Source organism: Fundulus heteroclitus, chromosome 16 (genome assembly GCF_011125445.2).
Source record: "Fundulus heteroclitus isolate FHET01 chromosome 16, MU-UCD_Fhet_4.1, whole genome shotgun sequence".
NCBI classification, from domain to species: Eukaryota; Metazoa; Chordata; class Actinopteri; order Cyprinodontiformes; family Fundulidae; genus Fundulus; species Fundulus heteroclitus.
This window is the reverse complement of record NC_046376.1, coordinates 23,621,754-23,641,616: the sequence shown is the minus strand read 5'-3', so window position 1 is coordinate 23,641,616 and position 19,863 is coordinate 23,621,754. Positions and strand designations below refer to the sequence as shown.

The 19,863-nt window shown below is 39.0% G+C and overlaps 1 protein-coding gene across 5 annotated transcripts in view; it reads right to left on the bottom strand.

Annotated features, from left to right (window-relative positions):
- Positions 1–678: 678 nt before the first annotated feature.
- LOC105933014 (septin-9) overlaps positions 679–19,863 on the bottom strand; it is a 114,345-nt gene continuing 95,160 nt past the window's right edge. For all 5 annotated transcript variants that reach the window (XM_036148127.1, XM_036148130.1, XM_036148129.1 and 2 more), the window contains 9 exons: positions 11,782–11,991; positions 9,559–9,687; positions 9,337–9,418; positions 9,068–9,205; positions 7,009–7,126; positions 6,609–6,704; positions 5,014–5,110; positions 4,236–4,287; positions 679–1,348 (listed from right to left, as the gene is read on the bottom strand). In XM_036148127.1, coding sequence (XP_036004020.1) covers positions 1,207–1,348; positions 4,236–4,287; positions 5,014–5,110; positions 6,609–6,704; positions 7,009–7,126; positions 9,068–9,205; positions 9,337–9,418; positions 9,559–9,687; positions 11,782–11,991 — 1,064 coding nt within the window. In that variant the 3' untranslated portion in view covers positions 679–1,206. The remainder of the gene's footprint in view (positions 1,349–4,235; positions 4,288–5,013; positions 5,111–6,608; positions 6,705–7,008; positions 7,127–9,067; positions 9,206–9,336; positions 9,419–9,558; positions 9,688–11,781; positions 11,992–19,863) is intronic.

Genomic DNA, 19,863 nt, shown 5'->3' with positions numbered 1-19,863 from the left:
ATAAATATTTAAAACTTCAATCTTTATTTCTTTAAAATAAGATAAAAGGAAACTTTGTTATCAATAATACAAATACAAAAAATGTATCAGAACACAGAGGAATATACAAGGCAGAGCATGACAGTGACAAGGAGGACGTTAGATATGCATGAAAGAGAAAGATTCTTGGTACTTTATGGTCAACGGGACAAAAAGGGGGTCTGGTCGACGGAAGATAAACGACCCGTGAGGATGAAAATATCTTTAAATGTCATTTTAGTTGGATCCAAAAACCTGCTTCTCTTTCCAGTTTCAGCCGACAAGCTCGCAAATCATCCTCCAATAAATAAGGCACTCAGGAGGACCCCAAAGGAAGCAGGAGAAGCTCAAAACGTGTGAGCACGCTTGTGTTGATGTTTTTCAGTAAGCGGAAGACAAGTCATTAAAAAAAATCTTCACATTTTATAACGTGCATAAATACGTTTTCCATCTTAAATCACTCTTTAAGATATTTCTACTAAATAGCGCTGATATTTAAAAAGAACTGACATTTATATTTGACAGGATAGGGACAATCAATAGAACAATGGAAAGCAAAAACAAAACACAGGTTGTGATGCACTAAAACAAAAACGCCTCAGGCACACCGTGTGGTTTTTGGTCACCTGTAACTGAACATACGGTTTTGGCTGCTTGCATGTCAGTCACGTTGGGAGAGAACTACCCCGCCCTCTTCCAACATGCTCCGATCATGCAGCGATAACATTAAAACACGATCGTCGGTTTTCATGCATATTAGTGTAGTGTGTGTGTTCCGGGACGAAACACTTTGCTTTTAATGCGGCACAAATCTCTACCACAGAAACAAAACGTCAACGTGTTTAACTGATTAAAGCAAAACAGACGAATCTGATCGGTTTGGCACCAAAAATATTAACTGTAAAATGTGTAAGACAGGAGGCGGCTATATAAACAAAGCTGCTTGAAGGCAGAACCCTTTCTTCTCCGTTTTGTCATCAATAAAGATAAAGTTTGGGGGAAAAAAACGAAATAAACTGACATGGAGCCCTTTAAGCTGCAGGCGACAAAGTCCCTCTGGCAGGCTTTAGAGTTTTTTTTTTTACCCCACCTGTGAGATCGGGGCTGGAGTGGAGGCATGGAGTGGGGGGGGGGGATTAAAAAGTCTCATAGCTCGGGCATTAGGCTGCAGACGGGGACAGGTGGCGCCTACATCTCGTGGGCGGTCAGGTGATGCTCGGGGACGCCGTTGGCATGAGCCACAGCCGTGTTGTTCTCATTGAGGCGCCTCACGCGGTACATTTCGTAATGGATGCTGCTGGTGATGTCCTTGATGTTCTGCATGTGGGTCCTGAACCACACACAAACAAACACACACACACAAAGCAAGAGAAGAGATGAACAATTCATCGGGGCCAAATAACCAAACGACGTGAGAAGATGCTGTACGGTGTTATCTCACTGAATCATCTTGTTTTAGCACATTTAAAGAGAAAGTCATGAATTCGGACAAAGACAAGTGCTTTGGAAATATTTTTGTCACATCTTTATGAAATTGTGACGCGGATAATGAAAACGCTTCATCCCATCATACTGTCTAGAGGTAGTTATTTCAGTTTAAGGTGTGGCTTCTACTTATCTTGTTGTCTTGCTTTTGCCTTTTTCATGAATTTGAATGAGAATGAAACCCATTTTAATCTGTTCCAGTATCTTTGGATCTGCTTGCTCACTCTTCATAATGTGCTGCTTTGCAGCCTTCATCCTGCTGCGTCATCAGAGCCTTCTGTTCTGTGAAGCTTTGTCTCTTATTTACTTAAAAAACAAAAAAAACAAAAAACAAGTGTCTCTACCATATTTTATGGCCAGAACTCCTTGTGACATCTGGGTTTGTACTGGACATTTATTCTAATTTTAAAACCGAAAACATCAAAACAGCTGTTCTGTTCCTTGACTTTGTCAGACAGAACAGAAGTTAGTTACCTTTAAAATGAAGATAAATTTTCAAGATAAATTAATATACAGTAAATATCCTCCAAAGCTCCTCTGGCTCTTTCAGTTTGTGAGGTTTATATTTTTATTTCAAAGACATAAACCTTCATTTTGTGCATGACAGCATTGTGGCTCAGCAGAATATAATGTATTATCATCATCACCATGATATAAATACATAGAAGGCGTCATCACAGGATGATTACATAAACACTGTATACCTTGATAAAAATGACTAAAGCTATTTTTAAACATAGGCCAATTTCATGACTTTTTACTTTTTCCCAATCTTACATGCATGAAATAAAATTAGCAAAACAAGGAAAAAAAAAGGATTTTTGGTAAAAACTTAGAACATGAAACATTTAGAACAAAATCATATTGTGGTATTTTATGTCAACTAAACCTTTAATTTAATTAAATTTTTATTAAAAGTGTCCAGTTGCCTGTAGAGTCAGAGGCTGATTTGCTCCCCAAAATAACCGCAGCTTTTAAAACGCAAGGCAACAAAGTGCTGCTGAGAAAACAACATAAAACACAAATTAAAAACACAAAAACTTAATGTAGCACAATTAACTGGACTAATGTAGTAAAGGGAGGGGCAAACAACAATACTACATTTTAAAAAATTGAAATGATCAGAGACATTATGATACTGTCATTAATAGAGCCCTATGATTTGTACAATGCAGAAAACATGGAAATAAAATGGATTTCCCAGTAAAACATGTCCTATCTGAGAGTTTGTGTACATGGAGGTGAGATCTAATAAATGTGCCGTTCTCACTGATAACGTCTCTCCATTGGACTGAAAGCCATGTTGAGTTGTTTGGAAATAAAAAAAATACTAACGTTTGAAGGTCAAGTAGTGTTATAATATAGAAATGTACAAATAAAATTTTTATTTCACATATTCACTCAACATTATTTTTGTTGAGTGTACATCTATTTTGTTACTTCTATGTAAAACAAACACAAATGTGTTAAAATACAGTAAAGAACGCTTAACAGCTTTATGAAAACATAGCAGTAAACAACCCAATTAAGTTTGTGCTGGTTTTTTTTTAACTGCTGATATTTCTCTTATTAGGAGATTCTGTCCTTTGCCGTTTTACGCTCTTGTGCACTTTTACGTTCCTCGGTTTCTTTTAGCTTCACAAAATAATTAATGAAGAAAGAGTGTCCTCAGGTGGCCTGACTAGATAGCTCAGTAGGACGGAGCAAGTGCTGAACAGCTTCCCAGTCTGTCACAGAAAACACTTGCATTGCAAAATGTTCTCGACTTTAAATGATTGAAAGCTTTTATTGAGGCTGTTCTAAAAGTTGGCTAAAACAAAAACTACAGGCTGACACAACTGCATTATATTTGTGCCAACCGTGGCTAGAGTAAGACATAAGTAAAACACCGGAGCCTGGCTAATGTTTATGTTTTCAAATTGAGATCCCTTATCAACGATTTACTGTAAAATGTATTTAGCATTTAAAATAGTTTCTAAATTATTTTTCATATTAATAAAGGTACAATGTTTCACACATACAGTGAAGACAGTTCTCAAATAAAAAGTGGAAACCATTTTCCAAATATAGCTGTAACCAATCAGAGTGAAGTCAACGTGGTAGAGCTGCATATCTTTGGCGTACCCAACCCTTCTATTGAGGAGGGACATTTGGCTGACAAAACAACCCCCTACAAAAAGCTGACTCTTTTTTTTTATTCAATTCTTTGGAGAATTAACATAATGTATGGAGCAATATCAACTTCTGTAAACTAAATGGTTTAAACAGCGATGTCATGGCACCTTTAAAGCAGCCGACATTAACATAAATAAAAACAGATCAGCCATATTTACTAAAAGCACTGCTAATCTCAGTCCGACACGCGTTTTATGTGATTATGAAAAAAAAGTGTTTTAAGCAAGTGTAAGTCCTTGTCTTGCTGACTCAGCCAGAGCATCACAATATAAAACTCCCCTAAAAAACAGCTGAGAGTGCTCACTAGACCTAAATGCATGTTAAATTTAAGACGGTATTAAAAAACATGAGATGCCACATTATTTTAGAGACAGATTAAAAGGTTATCCCCATCTGAGGAACTGAACTACCCCAGCAAAAATCACTCGTCTTGAGTCGATTAATGTTTTATAACATGATTTGAAATGAAAGATAAGATGAGCTCCTAGTTTTGACAGGAAGTGAACAAACGTCCATGTTGGAGGTTTACTTTGAGCAAGACGACGAGATCCACTCACCTTATAAGAAGGTCTCTTAAGTAGGCAAACTCACAGTGGGCGATGTTCTCAACTGTATGAAAGAGAGAGATAAAAAGGAGGGATGAGGATTTGAAATATATGAATAAATTGATAAAACAACAAATCTAACCAATGTAGATGTTGTTTAACTGTCTTTCTATAGCAGTCTACCAGATCTTAGTGTCACTTTCTTTCAGACAGAAATATGAGTATTAACATAGCTCCAGTCTGCCCTCACCTACTGCACAGATCACTGCAGCTATGTAAATCTGAGGAGATACGAATCACAGCAGACAAACTTGAGAACAGACGTGTGCGTGTGTGTCTGCACAACATGCTGCAGGAAATGAAGCTTCCTTAATGAGACATTTGATAAAAAAAGGGCCAGAGCGTCCTATCTGGAGTGGCTAGCATAATTTAATACGAGATCTCAATGCTGCAATAAAATGAAAACAGATGGAGTGATTTCAGACGCAACATTATTAATATAGTATTTATCTACGTGATTCGAGTTGTTTTATGGGCTTTTATAAAAATAAAAAAAAGCAACATCCGTTTAAAAAAAAAAAAGGTGTTTTTTTTTCTAGAGTTACGGTCTACAAAAAGCTTGATGTAGCACAACAGGAGCAAGGAAATTGAAAGGAAATTATTTCACAGCATCAAATGTACAGACTACGTCCCCTTTTTTCTTATTCTTAAGGTTATTTCAACATAACATGCAAATGTACATCTTTAATGACAGATGATCATAAATAGCGTAAGCGTAAGGTAAATGTACCTTCAATAGTGCCCCACTTGGTCTTCCTCCCCAGCAACCTCCTGCCGTTCACCTGGTACTCCTGATCGCTGCCCACTACTGCAAAGGGGATCATCTCCTGCTCCAACAATCAAAGATCCACAGTGAGTGGAATTATTGCAAAAGTAATCACACCTCTTGAACTTTATCCAATTTTGCTACACCACAACCACAAACTTCAACATGGTTTATGTTCGCTCTCAGACTGCAGGTCTGCTGGTGGTTCCTAGAGTCTCTAAAAGTAGAATGGGAGGCAGATCCTTTAGCTATCAGGCTCCTCTCCTGTGGAACCAACTCCCAGTTTTGGTCCGTGAGGCAGACACCCTGTCTACTTTTAAGACTAAGCTTAAAACTTTCCTTTTTGACAAAGCTTATAGTTAGAGTGGCTCATGTTATGCTTCGTTATCTCTATAGTTATGCTACCATTGGCTTAGGCTGCTGGAGGACATCAGGGTCTATTTTTAACCACTCTGCTGAGTTCTCCTACTTTCTCTTCATAGTAGTCACACCTGGTCTGGCGTTCTATTAGCTGTGACATCATCCAGGGGATCAGATCATCCGCCATCACCATACAACATTAAGATTCCATGGATCGATGTGTGCTTCTGTGCTTTTTTGTGTTTCTGCTCTGTCTTCTCTAACCCCAAGTCGGCCGAGATAGATGGCCGTTCACACTGAGCCTTGTTCTGGTTCTGCTGAACTGGCACTATATAAATAAAATAAAATTTAATTATGTGACAGGGAAACAAAGCAGCGTACAATTGTGAAGTGGAAGAAATGGAAAACACAGCTTTTCAGGTGTTTTATTTAAAAACATCTGGAAAAGTGTGACATGAATTAGTATTTAGCATCCCTGAGTCAGTACTTTGTTAAAACACATTTTGTTGCAACTGCAGCTTCAAGTCATTCGGGGATGCACATGTAGGAACAGAGGGCAGCAAAAGACCTCGAACAAACTTATAAACAGTAGTTTTTAAGTGTTAAATATTTTCAGATTTAGGTCCATTTTCAGCGGGCTATTCTAATGTATAACTATACTGTCATCTAAACTGTTTTTTATGTAGGCCTGGCTGTTTTTGTTTGTTTGCATTATATACAGTGGGAATTTTCCTCCACACATAGCCCAAATTTTCCTTTTTCGTCTCATCATACCATGTTTGCAGTGACCAGTACACAGTTTATATTCTGCGCCAAAGCTGACTTCTAAAAGCTTTCTTTCAATAATGGCTTTCTTCTTGCCACGCCTATAGAAGGCAGATTTGTGGAGAGCACAAGTTGTATCTGTCCTGTCAACGGATTCTCACACCTGAGCTGCAGATCTCTGCAGCTATTCCAGAGGTACCATGGGTTTCCTCTTTAATTGATAAATGCTTTTCATTGTCAAGCCTGTGCTTTTAAATGAGTGGCTGTGTCTTGGTAAGTTCATATTTGTGTCATACTCTTTATTTTCAGGTCTGACAAAAAAAATCCTGTTAAAACACTTTGGAAGTTTGTGGTTATGAAGCAACTGCTAAAGTTCGAAGGCTGTTGATGCTTCAATGTATTGTTTGCTACAGACGAAAACAAAATGCTCTCACCCTGATTTTTTCATTAATCATTCTGTCCTCGGCATCCTCATCAAATTCCTTCTGAGGGTAGACATCAATCCCATTGGCTCGCAGCTCTTCCCTGATCTGGTAAAAACAAACATACGCACAGAATAAACCTTAACCTGCAACACTTTTAATGGGAAATAAGGGAGGAGCAGGCGTCAATTATTTTACATGCAACACCTATGCCACACACACATTTAAAAGTAGTATTAAACTACATTTGCAATGAAATGTGAAGGTTATTTATGAAGCATTACCTGTTGAAAGCTAATCTTGCCTGATCCTAGGAACTAAACTTGGTAGCATTTCCCTGACTTTTATAGAAAGAAAAATAATAAAAAAATTAAAATGATTTGAACAAAAAGCAGAAAACCAAAACAGTTACCTTCTTTTTGAAGAAGTCCCTCTCCTCCAGCGTGAGAGTGTCTGCCTTAGCAATGACAGGGACGATGTTGACCACCTTACTGAGACGCCTCATGAACTCTACATCAAGAGGCCGCAGACTGAGAGGGAAGAACACGACGGAGAAAAAATGAGCAGCATGAACACAGTCAGAGGTTTCCCCACTCTGGGATAATAAAGGACATTTCCAATTTATTCTCCATGTTCTGATTCTGAAAACTGCAATACTAGATTTTACCAGCAGAGGACAGTTTTCCCCAACAATTGTCCCAGATCAAGTCATTTACACACAGATCTGCTCCACTGGAGGTTTCATGTGATTTCAGAGCCAGAACCTCTGAGGGATTGAGGAAGCATCTGCATATTTTTAGACTTTGGCAAGCTAGTCTTGTGCACCCAAGCAAAAGCATACAGAAAAGAAACAGAAGCGCAAAAAGAGATTGCTTATACCCCAAAATACACATTTGGTGTCTCTGCTGTCCTTCCTGGGTGTCTCCCATTAGCGTTTTTAGGCTGAGGCCTGCAGCATTAGATCAACATGAAACATCGCTGGCTTGGCCCAGGGGCACCATTTCACACCCGTCCCCCGTCTGAGTAAAGACAGGCCTCGACACCCGAACAGAACTCTGTTATCAACTGTGTCTTCGTGGAGGAGTCGGCTTCTACATGTTTCCCCACGACCCAACACACTCAGCTAGAGTTTCAGAGATTTAAAGAAAACCTGTTGTGAATCTATCATGGACACATGAGAATATGCAAAACCTCCAGCTAATTCCTCCTGCGAGTAAACCCCGGTCCCCCGAGCTCCAGCAACTACAGGCTGAGCCAAGTGAGCAGATTAGGCTGTTCGATAGGAGCCAGATGTTTGCAGTTGTAAGAAATCCAGGGAGAAATTCTGCATGTGTTGGCAAGAGCAGCCAGTGTTTGCAGCGCAGTGGAACGGTGTTCTGGGATATGTCGCCTGGTCCTGAAGCAAAATGACAGGACTCTGTGTGTGCGTTCAAGTTGAAGAGTAACAAAGCACAGATTAACATTTTTTAAAGCTGAGAATAAACAAAATGTCTGGATGAACACAGCAGCAGTCCGTCACTCTGTCACAAAGTCGGTCCTGAGTAAAAACTATTTAGACTTTCTGTCGTGATGCTTTGCAGGACAACGTGCTTTTCACAGTGTGTTTTTAATCATCTTAACTCGTGTAACTTTGGTTTAATTCAGACCTTAATATATTTAATGCTGCCACTATGAAGCTATTTTAGGATTAATCTATTGTCCTAGTCTAATAATTCGTTGATTGCACAGGAGCAATGTTTTTTTTTATCCAAAAAAGCTATTTTACTTGCATTTATTATTCTATGAAATTGCACTCTAAAATATATTTACAATATGCCACCTTTAGCAAAACAAAAACAACATGCAATTCCCCTTTATTTTTTATATATTTACAACTTTAAAAACCTGCATGTTCAGAATGTCAATGAGATTGAACTAGAACTAATAGTCATTTATATATTCATAAATGCAAGTTCATAAAAAATCTATTTACTTACTAGTCTATATATGGAGACTAACTTTAGAATAACTAGTATTTTTTAACTGTATGCAATATTTCTGAGTTTAAATTTGATACATTTACATTATTCACTCCATCTACATAATTAAATGGGTTTAAAACCGAATGAAGTAAAATGTAGAGGTTTTATTCTCACACGCAGCAAAATATAATCGTGTTGAAAAACCCATATAGCTTGAAAATATTTTGGTATGTTTCATGATCCTTGTAAAAAATATTGTGATAAAAAGTAATTTATGGGTATAATGATAACCTCTAAGTGAAGACATTCACAAACCCCAAACACTGACAGTAGGTTGTGATTGTTACTTAGTGATAACACAACACAATATTGTGTTAAAATTTTAAGTCTATTCCTAGTGTGGACTAAAAAAAAGTGATGTTTACAGATGGTTATAGACAAAGTTATTGATCACTTTGACACATGGCAAAGGCGGTAAATCTATTTTGTAATTCTGCTCTGTGTATTTACCAGTGACCAGTCGGGGGGATGAAGTATATGCAGCAGTGGACTCTGGAGTCTGGAATCCTTTTCTTCCTGTTGATGTTGATTTCCTCCTGCAGGTACGCTTCATACTGGTCGTTAATAAACTTCATGATGGGCTGCCAGCTACATTTACAGCAAAAGAACCAAATCAGTTGGAGGGAAGATTGAAAATGAGAAGTAGAAGTGCTTTCTAAGACAGTCTGACTTAAAGCCTAATTGAATATTCTCTGATTACAGTAACAGAGAAACTTTACCAGTTCTCATTGTTAATCTGGTCTCCAAATCCTGGTGTGTCGATGACGGTCAGCTTCATTCTCACTCCTTTCTCCTCAATGTCTGATCAAAAACAGGAGAAATGCCTATGATTCTAATGACTGGTGGCTTTCTTCCCTTTTAAAACGGAGCAGCTTCAGGAGATTATATGTGATAAAACTGCAGGAAAAGATGTAGAAAAACGAAGAGAGAAAAGACCGTACCATGACTGATGGACTTAATTTCGATAGTTTTGGGGATCTTCTCCTGGCCTGTGCCCAGGACAGACTTCCTGCTGACTTTAGACTTGAACAGGGTGTTCATCAGAGTTGACTTTCCAAGGCCACTCTGTCCTATGAATCAGAGGAAGAAAATTTGACAAATCAACAACACTGGCTGGAGACTAATGCTGCTATAAACATCATACAAATAAAATTCAACTTTCTGTGAAAGTCTGAAACGCAGATTAAATGCTGCCGAGTGAAAAAGAACAGCTAACTATCTGCTAAAAAAACCCCATGTACAAGTAGAAATGTTTGTCATCAAAACTCATTGCAGATTACTTGCTCATGTCACTACATGGAAAACAGTACGAGATTTGGACTTTGGATTTGGAATAAATTACTGGCAGCTGAATGATTAGGAAGAGCTCGGATTGGCCGCTTGAGAAGTCATCCAAAGTTTGAATTCAGGTTAAGTCAACAAGAGCCGCTCTGATTTATGGAGATGACCTCTAAAACACAGTCACCTAAGCAGGCCGTCAGCAGGACATGATTCATGCTGAAGTTTAGAAACCCAACAGCTGGAACTCATACAAACAGGCCGTTTTGACGCCAACCGTGTTCACACTGGTTTTATCTGGTTTAAGACTAAATGTATTGTTTAAAAAGCATCAACAAACCCGAGACTTGTAAAAGTATTCATACCCTGTCCTATGCACTGTTGTACATGTTGTCATGTTTTCTTTATTGAGATTGAGCATGTAACTAAAGTGGAAGGAAAATAATACTTTTTATTATGATTTGGCACAAATGCATATAGAGAGCCTGGCAAGAAAGTGTATTCAACACTTCTGGAAATATCCCTGCAATCTTTAAACATCTAGATACTGAGGTTTTTAGGTATTCTCTGAAGAATAGCTCAACCCTAGCCAAAAATGTTCAAATCTTGCCTCATATTCTTAGTTAGATTTAGCTTTAGACTTTGACTAGGCCATTCTAGCCCATGAATTTCCAGCTGCAATAGGTTTTTGTCCCGCTGGAAGGTGAACCTCAACTGCAGCCTCCAACAGGACTTTTTAAGCTCCTCAGGAAGTGTGTTTGGTCAGTGCAATTAACTGAATTCATATACATATTAAAAAATTGTGGGAATATTATGTCTGTTGTGTCTGCGTGTTATCTGGGTGCATCCTGATCTGGTGTCTGTCTCAAAAGATTTCACCATGGAAACAAAAGATGACAATAAAGACTCTTCTTCCAGGATTTTCCTGCATTTAACTCCTTCCATTTACCCATCACCCCCGACCAGCTTCCCCGTCTGTGCTGAAGAAAATCCTCCCCACAGCATCATGACGCCACCACCATGCTCCACAGCAGGGATGTTAAGCTGGGAGTGATCTGAAGTGTTAGCTTTCCACCTCTGTGTTCTGTATGTAGACTGCAAAGCTCAATGTGGTGCTTCTCTGACCAGACTACATTCTTTAAGAACACTTTTTTAAAGCGCCATCGGTATATTTCAGTGTCAAAAGCACACAGGTACCTTTTTAGTATTTCTTTTGAATGCGTTATTTTCTTTAATGTACAAATGACGCCACATAGTTGAAAATAAAGTAAAAAGTAATCCTATATTTTTTCTGTTTTTCAAATTCTGTGCGCACTTCCTTAAATGCTCTAGTTTGTGTAACAGGGCATATTTTATCCTCAGCTCACAGTAGCAAACATAAAGGATGAGGGGTTACCCTTTAGTCAAGATCACTTCACAAGTAGTGATTTCCTTTTTTCTTTTTACATGCGAGACGGAAAAGCTGTCGCGACATCTTCCACAGGAGACGTCCGTTAGAGAGTTTTATGATGGCCTTTTTACAGCTGAGGTGTGTGTAATTAAAGTGTCTGATCACAGGACTCAATGAAAGAGTGCTAGGCTTCCAACAGAGAAGGCTGCTTGTTATAATCGGTTTGACGCCTCTGTTCTCAGCCAAGACTGATTAAAGAGACAAATATCTTTCAGTGTAGCAGAAGGAAACAAAAATGAGAGGCTTTTTATCAGATGTATCTTTGGATGTAAAGGCAAGACGACAGAAAAAAAAGCATTTATAATCTAACATTTAATACGTTTTGGATTTAACATTATGTAGGAGGATGCAAGATGTAAAGAGAAATGAGTCAGCAACCATGGCAGAGGCACAAACTATACGTTTTAAGTGTTAAGTGTGAAAATGCACACCCTACCTACAACCATGATGTTAAGCTCGAAGCCCTGCTTCATGGCTTTTCTCCTCATCTGCTCCAGAATGGCATCGATGCCCACATAACTGAAGTCCACCACGGCTCCGCCGGCCTTCTCGCCGTACAGGCCGCCCGCTGCTGGGGGAACCATGGTGTCAGGCGCCACCGCCTCAGACATGGCACTGCTGCTGTTGCTGGGGAACACCTCTGGTCCTGCGTTGGCACAAAGAGAGGGAGGAACAAGGTTACACGGTTGTTGTTGACACGCAAAGTCGGAGAGGAACTAAGCACTAGATGGGCGGGTGTGGGTGTGGGGGAGGTTCGGAGGAGGTGTTAGTGAAGTCAAATAACTGTCATCAGCAATGGCGAGAAAGTGCTAAAACTGGTACTGCAAGCGAGATAAGGAAGTGGACAGGAGATGTGCACAGCTGAGTTTATTTTACAAAACCTCCTCACAGAAAGAATGTCAAGAACTCAAAGAATCCAAGGAAATGTGAGAGAGACGAAAACATAATTATTTCATTTTTATAACAATTACAGTAATTATATAGAGTTGCCTGGAAGTGCATTGTATACCAACATGCTGACCTGAGGCAGGAGTAATGATTACAGAGCACATTAGCCATCTCAGTTCGATCCACAATCTAAAAATGCACCGACCGCTCGGCAGATGATTGGAAGCGGAAAAGGAATTCCACAAAATTTAGATCGACCGGTCCGAGCTTCACAGAACAAAAAAAAACAAAAACTGTCAGGCATAAAAAACTGCCATCAGTGCAGAGAGAGAGGGAAGTGTGTCTTTAAACCAACAAAAGATACACAGGCTCCAGGTTGAGAGCTGAAAATAAACCAGGCGTGTATAGTCCCAGCTACAACACTCTAGGTATTTCATTAAATGCTATTTTTCCTGTTTTTGTTAAAGGAAATGTAGATCTACAGGGTTTGTTGGACACCCATAACAAAGGTTAGATGTATCCATGCTCCACCAGCAGATGGCGACAACGTTACCATGTCCTCCATCAAAATGTAGCTAATGGGTAAAGGTTCTCCCAGAACAACTGGACCTCTTGTTTTCCTTGACACAGTTTATGGATTCCTCTCTATAATTAGTTTTTTTTTTTTCAGCCTATACTTCAAGTTTAATGAAAACAAAGCCTGAAAAAAGTCAAACAGATGTGGAATCCCCATAAAAATGCTTCACTGCTGTTGTGGTTTCTAGCACAAAAGGTTTAAATGGGCATGTGCAAAGTGGGCCTATATGTGATCGTTTTTAGGAATCTCCAGGTATCTGCTCCACATGTAAACACCACAAACAGAGTTCAGAAAAGTGGATCGTGCTCGTGGTCCAGAAATATGCATGTTAGCTCAGCTGGTGTCTGGAGAGTGCGTTTGCCCTACGTGTTGCCCTGTAATAGACTGCCAACCTGTCCACGGTGTGCCCAGTCGCTCGCTCATAGGCGCTGGAGACGGGCGCCAGGCTTTCTCACCCTCCATGCGCCTGGCCAGCACAACAGCTGGGACAACAGCGGAGTGGTTTTTGGAAATCTTAAATCATCGCTGAGCCTCCCTGTAGGTTTCTGAACACAACAGACTAAATCTTAAATTTCTAAAGTAATTTATCATAGGGGTTCAAGTCTGACTGACAGCAAAAGGCATACAAATGCCCAGAGGACACATTCAACATCTGAACCAAATTTGAAAGTCATCTAATTGACAATTAAAAAGCCAATAGAAGTCCAAAACATTAAAAAGATTAAATAATGTATTTAAAAAGCAGTAAGGCTCTGGACATGTTAAATTCCTGGAAATCATTACGACCTACTTATCTCCATATTTAATGAGACAATTTAGCTAAGACCAAAAGTGATGATGTGACAGATTTTGCCATTCCCTTTTCAAACAAGGTGAATTTTAAACAGATGTAGCCTTCATCCCAGCAGGCTGACCCTAGTCAAGGGAAACCTATTCTGAAATATTTGATCTAGCTTTAAAGCACTTCATACTCGGCAGGAGGTTATGACAACAGCCTGTTTTAATCATTAGATTTCCTCGTGTAGATTAATAAGTTATATATTCGACGTTTAGCCTGCTTACTGAAGCCCGAGCGTGCAGAACACGACTGCACCTCTGTAACAGTGTAACCTGCCAGCATAGATTTAAACCGCTGTGTTCGTATCTATGCTTCTGTGGTGCTGCAACCCTACATAAGGCCTCCTCAGTATCTGTCCTGTTAATGTGAGAGTGGGAAAGAGGCTGAAACATGATCTACTCCCAGCTGGCCTGCCTCACGCACACATTCACATGGTGCATGTTTGGCTTTGTGCACTGAAACGCCCGTCCTTGCCGTGAACTTTTCTTGTTTGATCGCACAGCTGACAAGTAGGCACGTTCGTGGACATTCGTGAAACCGAGTCCAGGAAATATTTCTGCTGCTTCAACATAAAAAAAAAAAAAAAGTCCAGACAACGAGCCACTTCAACTAAACTGGCATGGATTGGTGATACTGCTGGTGGAAACGTGTGCACACTTCAAACTGGCCTTGAAGTGATTAATGAAAGAAGAAAAAAAAAATCTGCAAAAGAATAACACTGCAGTGGAAACTCTAAACTTTAGTCTTACTTTCATAATGACCCTCATTGTGTGAATCCATGTGTCACAGAGACCCACCTATGGAAGCAGCTCTCCTGGCCTCCTTCACCACTTCCCCATCCTGTTCCAGTCAGTCAGTCAGCAACTTGCTGCGACTCGATGCCCTCCACCTCCCCTGTGCACCTCCCTTCTACGCATACTTCTGCCCCTTTCCTCCCATCAGTCTTTTTTTTCTTTACATTTTCCTTAAGTGTGCATACCTCAACATGGGAATTGCACGGTATCATATCTCTAAATAAAGGTTCCACTTCTTCAAAGTACCTATGCCTTCATTTACACAGATAAAAAACAACAAAAAAGCAAAAAAAAGATATAAAACATTGTAACATTTGTTATTCTAGTTATTAAAATGTTTGTTGAAGATGTAATACTAGATATAATGAAGCACTGACCTACTATGATAACAATAATCCTGTTACAGTGAAACAAACACACAAATCTCCCAGGGTGAGGAGAAAACCCTTTAGGCCAATAAAAAGGAACAGAATCAAGGCGACAGAAAGAGTAGCAGGAGTCGACTAAACAGGTTTCCCAGACTGAAGAAGTCTGGCCCCCAAAGCATTGTTCCCTGTCCTTCATGGCTGTAAACTCCTAACTTTTGCAAACACTGTAAACAACTCTGTAAACATGCAAAGAGGACCGCAAAGTCCCAGATCGTGGGAAACGCAAAAATAAATCCCTTTCCTTACAGGAATTAACTGCTGTCTGCTTCAGTCAACATTCATTTGTCAGACAGACGTATTCAGGACCTTTAGACGTACGGCAGATCTGTGATGGTTCTTAGCCAATTAAGAGTTGTCTGGACACAAGAAGCCAGACAAGGGATCTATAAATGAGAAAATATTTGACCTGCAGTTTTAAAAAGTCTGGTGACTAAGCAGCAGATGGACATAAATTAATTCAAACTTTAAACACTCAGAGCAGCAAAGAATTGCTGAGGAAGATCATGTTTTAGCACAAAATGCGTTTTGCAGTTGCTTAAAGGTGGAGATGCAGCAAGACATCTGAGGAAGACTGTAATCGGCTCATTTGAGCTTGATCGGACCAGATCAGTGTCAGAAACTCAAAAGTATAATCTTTTTCCGATCTATGAATCACGTCATACCAAGGCTCCTCCAGTTTGAGTGAACAAGTTGTTTTTTGAGGCTAAAAGACTCAAAATCAGCTATTTTAAGGGACAGTGGATTTTTTAAAAAAAGAAGGAGGAAGCACAGAGTTGTAGGAAGCTATTTAAATGGAAACGTTTTTTTTGTATGACAAGATTTCTAATGTTCATTCAAGAGAGAACAATTCTTTCAGCAGATAACAGGAAGGCTGAATGGGTGTAAAGCAAAGTTGCTCTGTTTCGCCCTTTTTAGCTTTGCCATGGAACAAGATGGATTTGGAAATATTGGGAGCTTTTCTGAAACGTCAAAGTAAAATTAAGGGTCTACAATCCCAGGAGAAAACATGGAAATTACTGATTCAGTTATGCTAGTTTTATCCACTGTGCTAATTGTTGATACAAGATGGTAAAGGCAACTCCATTTCATTTTGTTTTTGTTTTAAAACCCTGCATAAAGGCTGACAAAAAAAGTCGAAGCTCAACAAAAACTCTACTTCTTTTATCTTTTTTTTCCAACAAAAACATCCACTGACAATTATCCTTAATTGCACCTTTTCATCAATTGTTTTCAGATTTTTGTCAGGTTTTGCAAAAAAACTGAAAAACCTAGATGTCCTTTTTATCCATGTACCAGTCACATGAGGAAGACCTGTAAATACGATCAATTTGTGGATTAGATTTGTGTATTTCCAAACTAATCGTGGAAAAACCGATTGAAACATAATATCAAGATAAAGTAGGGACTCATATTTAAATTTAAATCTTCATAGTAACTTAACTGTGCAGCTGTTTTATATTGAATAAATCATACTACAACATAGACTTAAAATCTTATCTCAATATTTTATGGTATTATAGTGACAATACAAGTGATGATAAAATACAATTTACAACTCCTTTGCAGTCTTTTTAGCTAACTGTATTGCTGTAACTGCATCTCAGAAACCATTGCTCCACAAACACACACTGCTTTAACATCATATTAATCATATTTTCAGATTTAGTTGATATTTACTGATACTCTACAGTGGAGAGACCAGTAAAAATAACCACAACAATGCAGTATTTTTTTTTTACTGTTGAACTGGAATTTATTGTTGTCAGAATCAATCAAAATGCTTCATTATAACAATAAAATATGCGATAAATTCCCACCTATACCAGTAGGTGTTAATCATTCATCTTTGATTTAAAGATGGTCATCAGGTCTGCTTCCTGAATGGGTTTTATCTCATGACAGGTTCAGTAATGCCATCTCAAAGATAAACTGTTTATTTGAAGTGTGCAGGAAAATAAAAATAATAATCTTAGCATCTGGAAAGCACAAAAGAACGCATTGGACTTGCTGCTTGGCTGTTTTCTATTAGAGTCACAGAAGATCTTTTTGTGTGTGTGCTTTCAGCAGTATCAGATGTCTTTGCTTTTTGCAAATACAGCCAGCGGTCTGCTCAACCACAGAGCATTTTTTTTTTTTAGGAGAAGAGGGAAACAAAAGAAGGGAGGGGAGAACATGAAGACAGAAGTATGGGGATAAGAGTGAGATAAAGTTAAGAAGCAAAAAGGAAGTGGACCTTTAAATCTTGGGTTTGGGGTAGGAAAAGATAAAGGTCAGGGAACGGAGGAGGACACAGGAAGCATTTCGAACAGAAGAGGGGGAAGGAAAAAGGAAAGACTGTGCGGACAGTTATGTTGGTGATTTATTCCACTTTTGGGCCTGAGGCATTCCTCGCTAACTAGCTACAGACCTCCAAGCCGGGGATGCAACTACATTTTAAAAACAGACTGAACAAACATCTCTGCTCACTTCCCAATCCTCTTAGAAGTTACGGAAACACTGGACAAGCGCAGACAACCGAATCTTCAATGAGAGTGGAAGCGACGCGGCCGTGACCACTGAGCTTTGCTACAGCTGTTCAAAGAGTTGATCTTGACAGCATAGCGGGGAGGTCAAAGGTCACGTCCCAGTTTAGGATGGAAAAGAGCTGGGCTGAGGTTGCTCCCCTTCCTGACCCACTGTACAAACCGGCTTGAGTCAGTAGACAGGAATCCAGTGTAGGAAACAGACTGGAAACTTGGATAGTTTTTGTAAAATCACTGGACCACTCTCTGGATCCTTAAAACTTTCATCCCATAAAGTGTCTGTTTTGTTTGGAACCCGTTACAACAGCAGGATACAATTTGTGGGTCTCTTAGATTTTATTTAGTAAGATATACTGGATCTGAACGTCTTATTAAAAAGGCCAAGAGAGGATGGGTCAGAAAACTGATTGTTTTTGCACATGACATTCGGTGCCATGAAAAAGTGTCAACACTCTTTGAGCATTTCCACGTTTTTTTTTGTCACAGCACAACAGAGTTCAATGTGTTTTGTTGTGATTCTATGAGACAAACTAACAAAAAAAGAACCACTGGTTGCCCTGTTACATGTCGTCCCACCTGAGCTGTGGAGCTCTTCAGCTCCTCCAGAGTCACAGTTACCGCTCTGATCAATTCTCTGCTTGGCCAGAACCAAGCCTTAATCTTTCCATGTTCTTTCATGAATCTGACCCGTGAGATGTTCCAAGCTGAGGATATTGCTTTTTAACCTTCACACTTCTCCACAACTTCCTCCCTGACCTGTCCAACCAAACACTTCACACTGTTATATATAAAAAAAGAAAGAAAAAAATTATGTTTTTTATGTATGTGCTACTCAAGCTAAAGTGTTTAAATTAAACTAAAACATATTTGATGACGTAGCAGAAATGTGACAACACGTGATGAATCTCTAGGGTCATGGAAACTTTTGCAAGGCACTATAGGTTTTCAGCTATAAACTCTGCCGGCACCATCATTCTTATGCATACCATAGGATTCACAGAAGGCCATCTTAAAGCAAATGACAAAGAAGAATCCTGCCCTGCTTATTTTGTCCGTGCATTCCCCGTCATTTATAATCTGAGTGAATAAAGTGGCTAGAAATCATTTTTAGGTGCTTGTATGAGATAACTAATCCACCAAAAGCTTTTTTTATGTGCCTCGTTTAAAACCATCCACTTATTTTGAGCTGTATTTGCATTCTCAGACAAGACAAAGGAGATCTGTATCAGAGTGTGGATTTGGTTGGATGGATCCAAATGTGAAGTTCTTGAAAAGATTGTGGGCTGCTGCAAATTATGCTGAGAGAGATAAAATCCAAAATATTCCCCAGTTCCAGACCTTTCCAGCACTTCTAATAAGAGAAGATGCTGTGATCCCAGCAGATGAAGTCCAGCCCTGATTGCTTTTATACCCTAAAACACATGCGGTAAATGCAGATTTCTTTAAAATGACAGCCAGATCCCACAGGTTTGTCTGGACTGCCAGAGGAATGTGTTCGGTCTCCCAACTGTGGTTGTACACAAGAGAGTTGTTGTCTTTCTAGACTCCTCAGCTCCCTCTGACACCAAGACGCTCACAAGGAATAGATTTCTCAGCATTCTTTGAGGTTTCATGAGCATATTATGAAACTCCAGCGTACATCAATGTACAAAGTGCACATGTGCATGCAGGAACGCCACGGACTGACAGACCAATCCAAAGCTCGTTTGTTTAATTTCTATCTCAACATCTATAATTATGGAAAGCAATTCCACTGCAGAACAACATTCCTCACATAAATGCAGTTCGGGGAATTTCTATGCTTTACAAAAATACGAAAAGCCTGAAGAAGCTCTTGAACATCTGAAATTGTCAGTTTTATGACGCTCTTGTAGCCACTTTGAAATCTTATTTTTTGTTAAGGTCAGTATCAGAAATCAAATCAGTCTCATAACTGGTTTATAAATATTCAATTTAAAACACTGATTTTACCTTTGCATTGTTTTACAACTGCTCTACTGGAGAAGATGAGGTGGTTCCTAATTTCTTTAATAATAATATTAACATTTATTGAAAGTATAAATATTGAAAACCAAATGATTCACTAAAGATTATAGGGGAAAACATTGCATCTCATACAGATGAATTTACCTCAACTCTCTTCTGATGAGCTAAAAGTAAAAAGAAGAAAGAAAGTGTGCTGGTCTCCTCTTTAAGTGTTGTTCTTTATTATTATTTTTGTCCTGGAGGATTCTGCACAACATCGGAATTGGATTATTATCACAACGAGGATTTGAAAAAGTTAGAAAATCCCCTTGATGAGATGTGAAAAAATAATATGCAAGAAGTACATATATTTAACTAAAAATAGTGTAGATATGATGCAAACATTTAACACAATTGCAGTACAAACACTGTACGGTCCTGGTTTTCACTCAGTCGGGAATGGCTTCTTTGATGAAAGAAAAGCCTTCTGAGGATATGCTGGTCAA